Here is a 12104-nt window from a genome sequence, read left to right as displayed (position 1 = left end):
TGGCCTTGTTGAAAAAGTCTCTGATGCCTACTGTATGCCTCACTAAACAATACGTTTTTAGGTCACTACTCAAGAAACAGTAACGCTGATTGCGGTTACACTTCAACCAAGATAATTGAAAACCTTGAGAATTGACACATTCGCTTTAGAATGACAACTTTTGAATGAAAATTTGGATAAACTTGTGGACCATAAGACTTTTGTGCTATTAAAAGTAGACAGTAGGTTAAAGGACCAATCTATCTTAGATACATTAATTGAACTTTAAAAACACTTTTTTTTTCAAACGAACTTGTGCGTAGACGATAACTACCTACGCATAAATTCAAACCATTGTAATTTACAATCTGTTTCGTAGGTAATCCCCACAAATAAAAAGAAATAATCTAAGAAATTAGACAACTTGGGCCCGCTTGCGCTGGATCGACAGAGTGGAAAGGACCTGCTGCAGCAGAAAGCAAGACAGCTTCTGCTAGTATTATATTTCCATCCAACGGTAAACACAGTCTCCTTTCATCTTTCTACATTATCCAGGATTCCCCGCCATCTTAGAACAGGTATAGATTAATGTTAGGTATAGTTAAAGTACAAAAACATTATTCCCTCCATAACATACTTATGGAGGGAAAAAGATAAAGAATGTACGTAACTTCCAATTGTCATTCCGATCTTCTTAGCACAGATAAATAACAATAACTGTATCAGTTTGTTTTACCAAGGACGTGGGGCTGAATCTGCTGGGAACTTTGGTATCAACTCACCCCACCCACGTCTCACGTATTGTAAACCGGGTCATAACCGTGCGCTACACTTAACTGATCTAGTGTCAACCAGGTTAAACAGTGGTCGGCGAGCCGTAGCCGAGTTGACGTATAGGAGCTTCTGATACGCTTTGGCTACGTGCATACGTTAGGTTGACAGCGAGGCGAAAGACGATTAAGGTTAAGTCATAAAACATTTTTAAATATTTTCCATTGTTTCTCAAAGAACCTACGATATGTTTGTAAATTAACTTAAAAAAAACATTTCGGCTAATACATTCTGGTACACAAGCCGTACTCGAACGAGATTGATTAGACGAAACGCCAACTATAGAATGAGCTAAGGTTCAAATTCACCTATTAACATTCGAATGAAGATAATAATATCTTCGTTTATCGCGTTTCGACAAACCAACACAAGTCATGAATTTTTGCAAATCTCATACCCGGAAAATACTGTTTCCAGGATTGAAATCAAAACCCCGGTAATATGCAATATGTTCTGTATAATTAATTTGTTGCATTTTAATATGCAATAATTATTACAATATTGGATAATAGTGAAAAATTATGGGAAGTAAAACACATTTATTATAAAACATTTAATTAACAAAACTACTAATATTTTAAATTAAGCCATAAACGACGTATAAATGTTGTAAGAATTCACTCTACTCAAAATGACCACAATACTACTATTAAGCAAATTAAAATATGTAAATTTGTAAGATATAAGAAAAAATGAGCAAGAAAACTGGCATTCAAAGTATAGAATGAAATATTCAATAAATTTCCTTTAAAATATTGTTATATAGGATATAATGCAATATTGTCAGTTGCATTTGTTATACATACAGTAATGATTAAAGTAAAAAGGTACAGACACCTTATGCTACAATAACTGGATATAAAAACATTACGTTTTTTCTATTATCAATTTTATATAACAAGTCAATTTGTAGTCAAGAACATAGTTATATCAACACAAAATTATAGTATATACATTTCACTCAAATTTCTAGCATTGGTATCGTAAAAATTATTCTATAATAAATTTCGACACTGTCATTACTTTTTATTTTTTTATATACTTTACATGCAAATAAATACTCATGTCAAAATTCATTAATCACAAATCTCTAAAGATAAAAATAATCCTAACAAACACCTAAAACGTTTACAAAACTCAGTCAATCACACTTATAAAATATTCTAAAATTAACTACTCCTTATCAAATCATATATAGCAGTTCCCTTAACTTGGGGAAGAGTCGACACTTTTGCTAGACTGGCGCTAGTGTATTTCTGATAAACGGCTTGGAATTTGGACTTTTCTATATTATACACAATTTTAGATATTTTCCTGATAATAGGTTCAATATGTGAGAATGAGTAGCCAGAGTAGTATGATAATGTTGGTGACCAAACTTCTTCAAGTGGTGTACTTGAAAGCAGGTGCAAAGAAAGGCAGATGGCTGCAGCTGCCAGCTCGGAAGGTCTGTAATGTGCCATTGAGTACTCGACTAGACAAAGATCCACTAAGTATTTAGCCAAGTGGTGATTCTTGGATGTTCCATGGGCTGCTTTTACAAACCTGAAAGTGAAATTAATGTATCAAATATTTCATTCCATTACATATAACTCCAAAACATTTGTAATTTGTTATTTCCTGAAATTAAAGGATTTCGCAATTTGTGCATTACCAACTAAGCCCCAGACCATTGTTAATACATATTCTTACCGTCTTAAGAAGCTAATAGGAATTGGCCGAGCTAAACAGAAGTCTAGTTTGGTCATAATTTGCTTTTCACATTTTATAATGTCATTTTTGGTATATGTATTGTCAGTGATGTAAGCAAAATCTTCAATGCTTGGTGCATAAATTTCCTCATATTTACTTGCAATGAACATGGCTGTCACACCAATAAGTTGAAGTTTCTCCTTTGGGACATTTGATACTGCCTGAAAAAAATTATTACTCTTAATTAACGATTCAGATAAAGGTAAGATTGTTGTTAAAAAAAAACAATTGTCAATTCTATATGTTGATACTGACCACATAACTATCTCAACTTACCTATCTTAACTATTACAACAACTAATGACAGTGAAACATAAGCATAAAATTCTATAATAAAACATTACCTGTAAATAACGGTCAATAATTCCAACAGCCAACTGGAAAGTCTCTACTAACAAAGAGAACTGATTTTGGAGCTCCACTAGCCAGTCTATAAGTGTTGCCCTCATGTTACCAGTTATAATACTCTGTAATAAAATATTTGTTTTTAAAAACATCAATCAACTTTTAGCCAGCAGGTACTATTATACACAAGGTTGCAATTTAGTAACAAACTTTTAATTCCATACAAACCTGGTTTTTTAAATAGTTCTCCTCAATGGGATATATATTTTCAAGGTGAGTCAGGTATCTGTAGATATCCTTAATGTAAATCGACATCAACAGTGGATTATTGTCACCAGCATCTATATCTTCAATGTCATCGGGTAAATAATATGAGTTTTCTTCAAACCTTGTACTTATAATTAAAGATTCACCAATTTTCAGTTTTCTGAATGATTCAGCTGTGTCCTTAACAGGTTTTTTGTCTTTCAATTCTTTGATAAGTTTAACTGGTTTTTTTATTTCTTTAGACAAAACCTTTCCTTGAAGAACATTCTCTTTACCTTCACAATCCTTTTTAATAATTTCTTTAGCTGCTGCCTGGAATTATAACATTAATTAGGACTATTAAAAACATGGGTTAAAGTACCTGACCTATTCTATAAAATGTTTTGTATACATATAAATGAAGAGTATACCTAAACAAAAAAAACAAAACAATCTAAAACTATACTACAAGCTATTACATATATATTATAAATACTAAGATAAACTATACTAAAACTATACTCAAAACAATACTATCAGAAAAATTATAAATACTGAAAACCATAAGTAAAACTAAGTAAATCATAACTTATTGTTGAAAATAATGTAAAAGTAAAATTATTTTAAATAATCTTACTCTGGTCAGTAAAGCGGCCCTAGTTGCAAAACCTGCCGTGCTCTCCTCCCGTCGAAGAGGTGGTCTTGCTGAAACTTGAATGGACTTTGCAGACAGCCCAGTGTCAATTTTTGATTGAACATGACAGTAATTTCTATAAAACAAATAAAACATGTATATAAATCAGTGTACTTTAATAATATTGATTTGCTAAAGCAGATATTATGATTAAGTCCATTTGGTTTAAAGTGATTTTTGTAATAATGTCCTAAATATTGCATTAAAGGTTAGTTTCATAGCATATTCAGTCATATAAACTATAATTAGGCCGTCATTTTTAAAATCCATAATATATTTACATTACATTATAACGATAATTCTTATTAATTGGTAGGTAGTAAAATTTTAAAAAATACCTTCGTAAAGCAGGTTTTTGAATCTTCTTCTCATTTTGATTCGTAGAGAGAGCAACTTTGCCAGAAAATTCACGGTGCACTTCAGAATTAGCATTTACTTCGCCTAAAACTCCGCGTACTGTCAATCCTAGTTCTTTAGGCCGTGAAGCGATGGTTTTACCTCTAACAACTTGTGCATTCTCATCGACATGATGAAGCTAACAATAAAGGAAGGTCGTTATTTAAAACTTAAAATAAATTCAAATAAAATATTGAATTATGTCGGAAATACTTACCAGACGGGCCCTCCTGGTCCTTGAAACTTCCATTGTTATTAGGTTTAATGCCTATTGTGGGATATTAGAAAAAATTAAACTAGTGTTTTACAAGGAAATGAGAACGTTACAGCATATAATAATTATTCAAATGAATAAACATTAACAACAGCTGTAAAAATGAGACGTTGACGAAGCGTTTGTAAGCTCGAAAATAAGGAACGGTTAAAACGTTTTTGTATTGCAAAGAGGATGCTTTCGTAATTGGCTGATTGTACTTGCCGGAAGTCAACTGAATCTTACTTGAATTTTTTTACGATAACTTATTTATATATTTATTTCTAAAAATTTTATAAAAGAATTTAAATTTAAATTTATTTTATTATTTACAATTATATTTCATAATGTACGTTTGGTTAAAATTTTAAAATAAAAGAATGTTATTCGTCTAAATTTTACCAGAGGTAGTAAATGGACATGGTATAGACAAATAATGAAAGAAATATCGTAGAGAATAAAAAATCAATAGTCCTCTCGGTCTGCAGTAAATTTTAAGTGACAGTATAAAATGTGTGGTTTTACCTTTTAGTAAAAATTTAAATTATTGAAGTATAAAAAGGAGATTAAACAATGATTGTTCTGTTTTAGTATACCAAGGTGGGCAAAACCTTTGTTCTAGACTAGCATTATTATTAGTTTGGTTCATTTGTGGTTATTATAATTACTTAGTCTGTGGCTACGCCCAAAGTGTACTGTGCATGCTTACCGACTTAAGGAAATTATGCTTAATTTTAGGGGAAATATTCGGCATCTGGTTTATTCAAACAATTACTTTTTAGACAAGTTTTTGTTTGTCTTTTACTGACATAACTTGTACACATTTAATGAAAAATTTTAAATTATGTAAAATAATTGTAAATTTATAGTAATACATAACTTCCATCCGGTAAAAAAGTGTTTTCTTTAAGTTTTTGTTTCTTTACATATTATGTTTATTAAAAATGAACTATTATAATTGAAATACAGAAATAAATTCTTTGTGATAATTTATAGAATAGTTCAAAAAAGGAATTTACAAGCAGTAGCCGTTTTTAAAGAGCTTTAGTAATTTTAGGAGTTGGTCACACATTAAACTCTCGTGAATTGTGATTTAATATTTTAAAAAATTAAATTAAGGCACCTAGAGATTTTAAATCACTTAAAGTCAAAGCATTAAAAACATATAAATACTTTGTCAGTTTTACTAACTGTTGAGACCACGAATTACCTAAGATGTAAGTAAGAAAACTGAAAATAATAACAATATTTAATTTTTTTGTCTAACCTTTAATACAGTTTACTTTAATTTACAGTTCTCATTAAAATGGTGCAAAAGGGACCTCGTCCTTTAGTTCTTTGTGGCCCGTCAGGTTCTGGGAAGAGTACATTATTAAAACGGTTGTTGAAAGAATTCCCTGACAAGTTTGGTTTTAGCGTGTCTCACACAACGAGAGGACCACGACCCGGTGAGAAAGATGGAGTTCATTATCACTTTATCTCAAAGGAACAAATGTTGTCGGCTGTTGGTAAAGGAGAGTTTATTGAAACAGCTGTTTTTAGTGGGAATATGTATGGAACAAGGTATGTTATAAAGTGAACGCCATGTGCTCGTTGTTTACTTGGCATAAATCCAATTTGCTATTCTAATCTCATTATTTACCGGTAACAAAAAAAGTTGAATAAATATTGATAGTGTTTTTCCTATCTGTATATAAATACTTAAATGTGCAATAATTTAATAATAGTCATGACTGTTTATGCTATATATAAACATTACTTATATGACCTACACATATTATTAATGCTTCTTATATTTTATTTCTACAGCAAGAAAGCTGTTGAAGATGTTAGGCGTACAGGCAGAATTTGTGTCCTTGATATAGAAATTGAAGGAGTGAAGCAAATAAAAAGAACTGACTTAGATCCTTTGCTTGTTTTCGTTATGCCACCATCTATTGATGAGCTTGAGAGACGACTTCGTAATCGCAATACTGAACAAGAAGATGCACTCCAAAAGAGATTGGAACAAGCTCGCCATGAGATTGAATATGGTAATTTGCACATGTTTTAGATAGAGTATGCTTCACATTCCTGTTTTCTCGTTATTTAAATGTGCTAAACTAAAATTTAATCTAACAATATGTGTCTGTTTCTTTTTAAAAGAGATTCAAATAAGGATTTAAATTGAGGTGTTTAAAAAATTTCAGGTAAGGAGCCAGGAAACTTCCATATTCTTATTCTCAATGACAGTATAGAGAAGGCATACACAGAGTTGCGTGATTTTATTGGAAAAAACATGAATAATGCAGTTGAAGGTAAACCTTGCTTTATTAAAATTCATGTAAATTATTTATTTGTATATACATTGAAATCAAAACTTTTAGTACTTACACAATTTATGTTATCCTGTACATCCAAAATTAATAAAAATAACAACTAAAACTTATAATATTATCTTCTTATTAAGTTATAAACTATTATTTGTGTGATATTCCAGCATAAATACAACATTACTGAAAATGTGCTTTAGTTTACTGTGCAATTAGGCTGTTTATTTTTTGGTTTTGTCACTATAAATTAATATCCACATAAGTAATTGAATTTTCGTTTTTAGTTTTTATATCTAGAAATGTTTCTGATTTATTAACTTGTGATAACAATGTCATGTACATAATTTGGAAACCTGTGCCCTTTTTAATTTAAGTTGACTGTGACTACTTGTGACTACTAACATCCCTTACTAATTACAGAGAGAGATGCTTCATTGGACAAGTAAGCAGTGCTTGGATTTGTTATAGATAATCCTAATTAACCCAGAAATCTAGATTTTACAAGAATTTGTTATTTTTGCTTTTGTAGGAAATGTATAATCATAAAAACAAAATTATTATTAGTGTTATAACTATTATAGAAATTGAAAACAAATGTTATCAGAATGATTTGTTTTCACTTTAAATAGTACTTCTAATAATAATAAAGATTAACATTTTTTTAGTATTGTAAAGTTGGAATTTTTACTAAACTGAAATTTCTGATTAAAATATGAGTTATTTCAAAAGGTTTTATGATGTTTTTAAGTATAAGAAATCTTGCCCCAAACCTGTGTCCAAACATAATGAAAAAATAACATTGTTTTGTACAGAAAGTTATATAAACATTCTATACTAACAATAAGTAGACAAGGATAGTTGTAAAAGAATGATATTTAGTTGAGTTTGCCTCAAGTGCTGTGAGTTTGACACTTGTACTCGTAGATGAAAAATATTTGGTGAGTTATATTGAAAATTTAAATAATTAACATTTGCTCATTGTATAACATTTTGTATTTATTAGAAAGTCCTTCACGTTTTAACTTATTTTCTTTGTTCTATACTTTGTGAAATGCAAATTCATAATTAAGTCCCTCACTGTGATATATTTATTTATACATACTTGCATAATTTTTTGTGTCAGTTTGAACATAATAACTTTCTAAAGTGCATTTAATGTCTGAGGCATCTGGTGGTTCTACCCAATACTTTAAAAATTCTTAATTAAATAATTTACAGTTCTCAAATTGATAGTTGAAACCCTAGGTTTTTTTGTTTTGTATGCTTATAGGATACATATTAATTTTAAGTTATATATATGTGTGTGTAAACATACATGTTGCCTCATTCTTAATTAAGATAAAATGTATTGTTTTGTAATGTACTTTGTGTACCTTTATATTAAGCAAATATACTTAAATATGTTTTTAGTAATGGTTTTCAACATTCGCCATCATGTTAACCCATAAAACTAATGTTAGTATGTTATAGTTAAAAAAAACAATTTAGCTTAGTTTTGATGTTGTACGTAAAAGCTTTTAATGTCGACGCATACGTCGTATAACCGTTATTCGTAGTTGTCTTTTAAAATATTTAATAACGTTATCTTGATGTTTTGATCGATGTTAAGATTAAAATAGTTTCTAGATTTGTCGTGTGTTCAAGTCTAGCAAGCTAACAATTAACCCAGTTCTCATTTTCATCTCAAATATCATTTATGATATTTTTTTCTCAATTAATTTAAGGCAATTTACTATTGTGCGCATTAGATTATAATACAGTTTTGTAATAGTTATATATTTTGTTTAGTGATATGTCAATAATAGACCTTGTTTTTTTTTCTCACCAATATTATGGTAGCCAGGTATTTTGTAAAATTGAATTTAGTTTTTTTTTTAGTTCTTTGGGGTCTATGAAGACAACAGTTTAACACATCAGGACAGATATGGAATTTAATGTGAATGTTGAAATATTTTTGTTCCCTTAACCAATTATAAATATTTAAAGGTCATTCCATCTGATGCTAAGTCAATAATGGCATATTTTACACTTAATTTCATTGTAACTATACAGAATACTTTAAAATATATATGATGTACTAAATTTATAATTAAAATGTTTTCAAAAGTATGCATATTTATTTTCTTTCTTGTTAATGTATAGAGGAAGTATCTAGTCAGGGTTACTAAGAATTTTTCAGTTAAGTTTTGCAACATATGGAACAATGACATACAGAACTATTTGAGAACATTTATCACCTCATTTACAATAAATTATGGTAAATATATAATAACGACTATTATTTAATTTATTAATGATTGGGCAATTTCAATAGGATAAAAAGGCAGTCTTGGGCTTCAGGGTTTGGTTCTTGGTGGAAAGCCTATTAGGTAGCTACGCTCTTGTTTTGGCCTTAATTTAGGTACCCAAATTACATGAACAGGAAAATGGTTGGATGTAGCAAAATATTTTACACAAATATTCAAAGATGGAATAGTCAGTTACATTTTATTCATATCAAATAACGATAATAAATGTCTTAGTCCAAATTAAACAATAGTGAAAATGATATTTTTTTTTATAAAGCACAATTTTACCAATTCCTTTTGTCTATGCTAGAAAATTTGTTGTACCCAGATATTATAGCTTTTATTTTGAGATATGATATTCTTCATACATGAAAATAACATTTTAACACTTTGTACAACAAAATTAGCTAAGATTACAAATTAGTAAGATTAAAACAATTATAGGACAATGCTACTTTCTTTGTCCCATTTATCGCGATGTGAATGTGGTGGTGTGTTCTCACAGTCTCCATTCATAGTAGAATTTTTAAGTGAAATACTGCTGCCCAATGAAAGACCATTTGGTTTTGTTAGGGATTTTAGCCTTGGAATATGAGACACATGTTTTCGTATTTGGGATAAACCTTTTTTAGCTTTAGGGTCAAACAAAGTGTTAGCAGACTTTGATCTGCCATGACTTGGTTCAGTTTTATTCTTCATACATGATAATGGTGTTCTTGAACCATCATTGCTGGCAGACTTTGATTTTTTTGGTGTATCATTTGAATCGTTACCTATGTCCTCATATATAGGAATACCTTCAGAATTGTTATCTGCATTTATATGTTTAGTCTCTGAATTGGAATTTTCTAATACCTTAATGAGCAATTCATTAGACATCTCTTCCACATTTTCTTTAATGCAAGGTTCTTCATGTTTTGAAACTACAATGGGTGTTCTATCAATGCCAATGGAGGGTGATCGAGGGTCATCATTAAGTAGTTTAAATATTGGAACATTGCTTATTTCTGGGTTAAGCAGACTAAATAATGTTTCATTTTTCTTTGTGATTCCATCAGTTTGATCTATTTCACTGATTTCAATTATACCATTTTCATCATAATCAAAATTTGTCTCCAGTAGCTGAGTTGGTTTAGGTGACCCATGCAAGATATTATTTTCCAATACCTCATTAGATGCAGTTGACGAACCAAGTGGTTCATTATTTAAACTGTCACTAAGACTCAGGTCATAGAATTCATTGTAGAGGTTTTTGGGTACAAGTTCAGGACATGCTGGTGATATTTGAATGTTACTAGTATCAAGTGTAGTGTTATCCAGAGTGGGACTACCACAGCTATTAACATCAAATATTTGTTCCACCCTTGAATCACTTGTTTTTGATGTAATAACAATAGGTGTTCTATTAAAGTCTTGAGTTGGGGACCTTGGGTCAAATGATTGCAAGTGGTTCTTTATAACTGCAGATAGAATTGGGTTGTTATGAATAAGCTTCCTTTCACTGTTGTCATTTTCTAAGGCCTTTCTTAAATCCATATTTTTAGTAATGTGATGTTTTGATCCTGGTTTATTCTAAAACCAAAAATTAATTTAAAAATTAGAGCACTTTGATAAAGAGAAGGAAAATCAAAAGATCTAGTTAGTCTTACACGAAGAAATCTCTTAAAATTTTCTATGAATGATTACTTTCGTGTTCTCAGTTCGTAATACTTACTATCTAATAAAATCTAACGTCCCAATATAAAACAGCTAGGTTTTATAAATGTCATATTAAATATTATATAGAAAATTGCGGAAGTACATAAATATACCTGTAATGGAGTCCGAGTTATTTCTGGAGTTGGCGAACGAGGATCAGGATTGCCGCCAATGTCCTTGCTGGTTTCGTTTTTTTGGCTTGCAGCAGCTGTGTCGTGCGATTTACTAATATTGCTCCCCATTTTACTTTTTACTGATTTTTATTTAAAGAAAATACACGCATTTAAGTTTAAATACCAACAGACATCGTCGTTACAGCAACTATTATAGTAAACGTAAATATTACAAAATGGAACAGAGAATGGAATTCTACTTCCCAAACAATGCAATAACGGCTGAAACTGTCATTCTATTTTTAAAATTTGTAATGACCGCAGTCGCCGGTAGGCGTCAGTACAGTCGTCATAAAACAAACTCTTTGGGCGTCAACACAAAGGAGTTTAATTCTTTTGTTTATACAATCATAATGATTAATCATAAAGTGTTTTTATTAGATTTACTTAAAGGAATAATGAGAAACAAAACGAATTATTTTAGGGAAATTTACGAGATCCTTGTTAGTCTGTGCTACTTAGAAGTTAGAGCCAACACTAGATGGCATATTTCTACAATGCAACTTCTAGGCAAAAGTTTATATAATATGTGCTATAATTATCAACTAAAATATATTTGTAAGCCTTGTTATTAAAAACAATACTATAATAAACGACTTTAAATTTACTAAAGATTAAAAAGGCGTACAGGTAATACGCGTATAAGTAAAAATATTACAATTTATTTTTTGAAAGGTAAACATTCTATACAAATATTATAAAGAGGTAAATGTTGTAGGGGATAATAATTAAACCGATTTTGAAAAATATTTTACCACTAGAAAGCTACTTATTTATGAGTGTCATGGGCTAAATACCCATTAACCGGAAAATGAAGGGCTTTTTTGTGGAAGTCGTTTCTTACGCTCGCCATGTCTTAACGATGGAAGATACATATTATAATAATCAGTGCCGGATTAGCCACATAGCAAGAGTAGCAAATGCTACGGGCCCTGCGAACTTAGGGGCCCCGCGCTCCAACGGATGTCTGGCCGTAATAAAAAATTTATTAATTTTAAATAGTAGCGTAAGATATCTTGCATATCTTTAACGCGAAGCGCTTAGTCTATGCTTCACTTCCACATAAAAATAAACTCGACTTCGTCAAGTATAATCGTAAAAATAAGTATAATCGTATAATCGATATACATATTTAGA

General features: G+C 30.3%; 3 protein-coding genes and 1 long non-coding RNA gene across 6 annotated transcripts; 1 reads left to right on the top strand and 3 right to left on the bottom strand.

Moving 5' to 3' along the window:
- Positions 1-261: 261 nt before the first annotated feature.
- LOC125063258 lies at positions 262-945 on the bottom strand. The gene is made up of 3 exons (XR_007119488.1): positions 762-945; positions 646-728; positions 262-547 (listed from the first exon to the last, which is right to left on the bottom strand). It is a non-coding gene; the product is annotated as an uncharacterized LOC125063258 (long non-coding RNA).
- A 971-nt stretch (positions 946-1916) lies between these two features.
- On the bottom strand, positions 1917-4676 carry LOC125063228 (G2/mitotic-specific cyclin-B2). The gene is made up of 7 exons (XM_047669559.1): positions 4461-4676; positions 4186-4382; positions 3791-3923; positions 3136-3486; positions 2907-3029; positions 2503-2723; positions 1917-2355 (listed from the first exon to the last, which is right to left on the bottom strand). The coding sequence occupies exons 1-7, from the start codon at positions 4491-4493 to the stop codon at positions 1980-1982; spliced, it is 1434 nt and encodes a 477-aa protein (XP_047525515.1). The 5' UTR covers positions 4494-4676; the 3' UTR covers positions 1917-1979.
- An 856-nt stretch (positions 4677-5532) lies between these two features.
- Positions 5533-8917, top strand: LOC125063240 (guanylate kinase). 3 transcript variants are annotated; one of them, XM_047669591.1, is made up of 6 exons: positions 5533-5713; positions 5775-6059; positions 6306-6529; positions 6686-6793; positions 7229-7250; positions 8687-8917. In XM_047669591.1, exons 2-6 carry the CDS (start codon positions 5803-5805, stop codon positions 8715-8717), a joined length of 642 nt encoding a protein of 213 aa, XP_047525547.1. In that variant the 5' UTR covers positions 5533-5713; positions 5775-5802; the 3' UTR covers positions 8718-8917. The 3 variants fall into 3 exon arrangements, with proteins under 3 accessions (XP_047525547.1, XP_047525538.1, XP_047525555.1); XM_047669582.1 differs by having other exon boundaries at positions 5534-5713; positions 5792-6059; XM_047669599.1 differs by lacking the exon at positions 7229-7250 and having other exon boundaries at positions 5534-5713; positions 5792-6059.
- Positions 8918-9281: 364 nt separating this feature from the next.
- LOC125063234 lies at positions 9282-11198 on the bottom strand. Its single transcript, XM_047669570.1, has 2 exons — positions 10908-11198; positions 9282-10668 (listed from the first exon to the last, which is right to left on the bottom strand). The coding sequence occupies exons 1-2, from the start codon at positions 11034-11036 to the stop codon at positions 9535-9537; spliced, it is 1263 nt and encodes a 420-aa protein (XP_047525526.1). The 5' UTR covers positions 11037-11198; the 3' UTR covers positions 9282-9534.
- Positions 11199-12104: the final 906 nt, after the last annotated feature.

The sequence above is a fragment of the Pieris napi genome, chromosome 1 (assembly GCF_905475465.1).
Source record: "Pieris napi chromosome 1, ilPieNapi1.2, whole genome shotgun sequence".
In the NCBI taxonomy this organism is placed as follows: domain Eukaryota; kingdom Metazoa; phylum Arthropoda; class Insecta; order Lepidoptera; family Pieridae; genus Pieris; species Pieris napi.
This window is presented reverse-complemented; position numbering and strand designations above follow the sequence as displayed.

Coding starts and splice junctions, on each gene's coding strand:
- LOC125063228 (XM_047669559.1), bottom strand. CDS start 4,493: ATGGAAGTTTCAAGGACCAGGAGGGCCCGTCTG. Junction 3,487..3,790: donor GGGCCGCTTTACTGACCAGA/GTAAGATTATTT, acceptor TTATAATTCCAG/GCAGCAGCTAAAGAAATTAT. Junction 3,030..3,135: donor AGAACTATTTAAAAAACCAG/GTTTGTATGGAA, acceptor ATTTTATTACAG/AGTATTATAACTGGTAACAT.
- LOC125063240 (XM_047669591.1), top strand. CDS start 5,803: ATGGTGCAAAAGGGACCTCGTCCTTTAGTTCTTTGTGGCCCGTCAGGT. Junction 6,060..6,305: donor GGGAATATGTATGGAACAAG/GTATGTTATAAA, acceptor TTATTTCTACAG/CAAGAAAGCTGTTGAAGATG. Junction 7,251..8,686: donor AGAGATGCTTCATTGGACAA/GTAAGCAGTGCT, acceptor TTTTTTTTTTAG/TTCTTTGGGGTCTATGAAGA.
- LOC125063234 (XM_047669570.1), bottom strand. CDS start 11,036: ATGGGGAGCAATATTAGTAAATCGCACGACACAGCTGCTGCAAGCCAA. Junction 10,669..10,907: donor TAACTCGGACTCCATTACAG/GTATATTTATGT, acceptor TTTTGGTTTTAG/AATAAACCAGGATCAAAACA.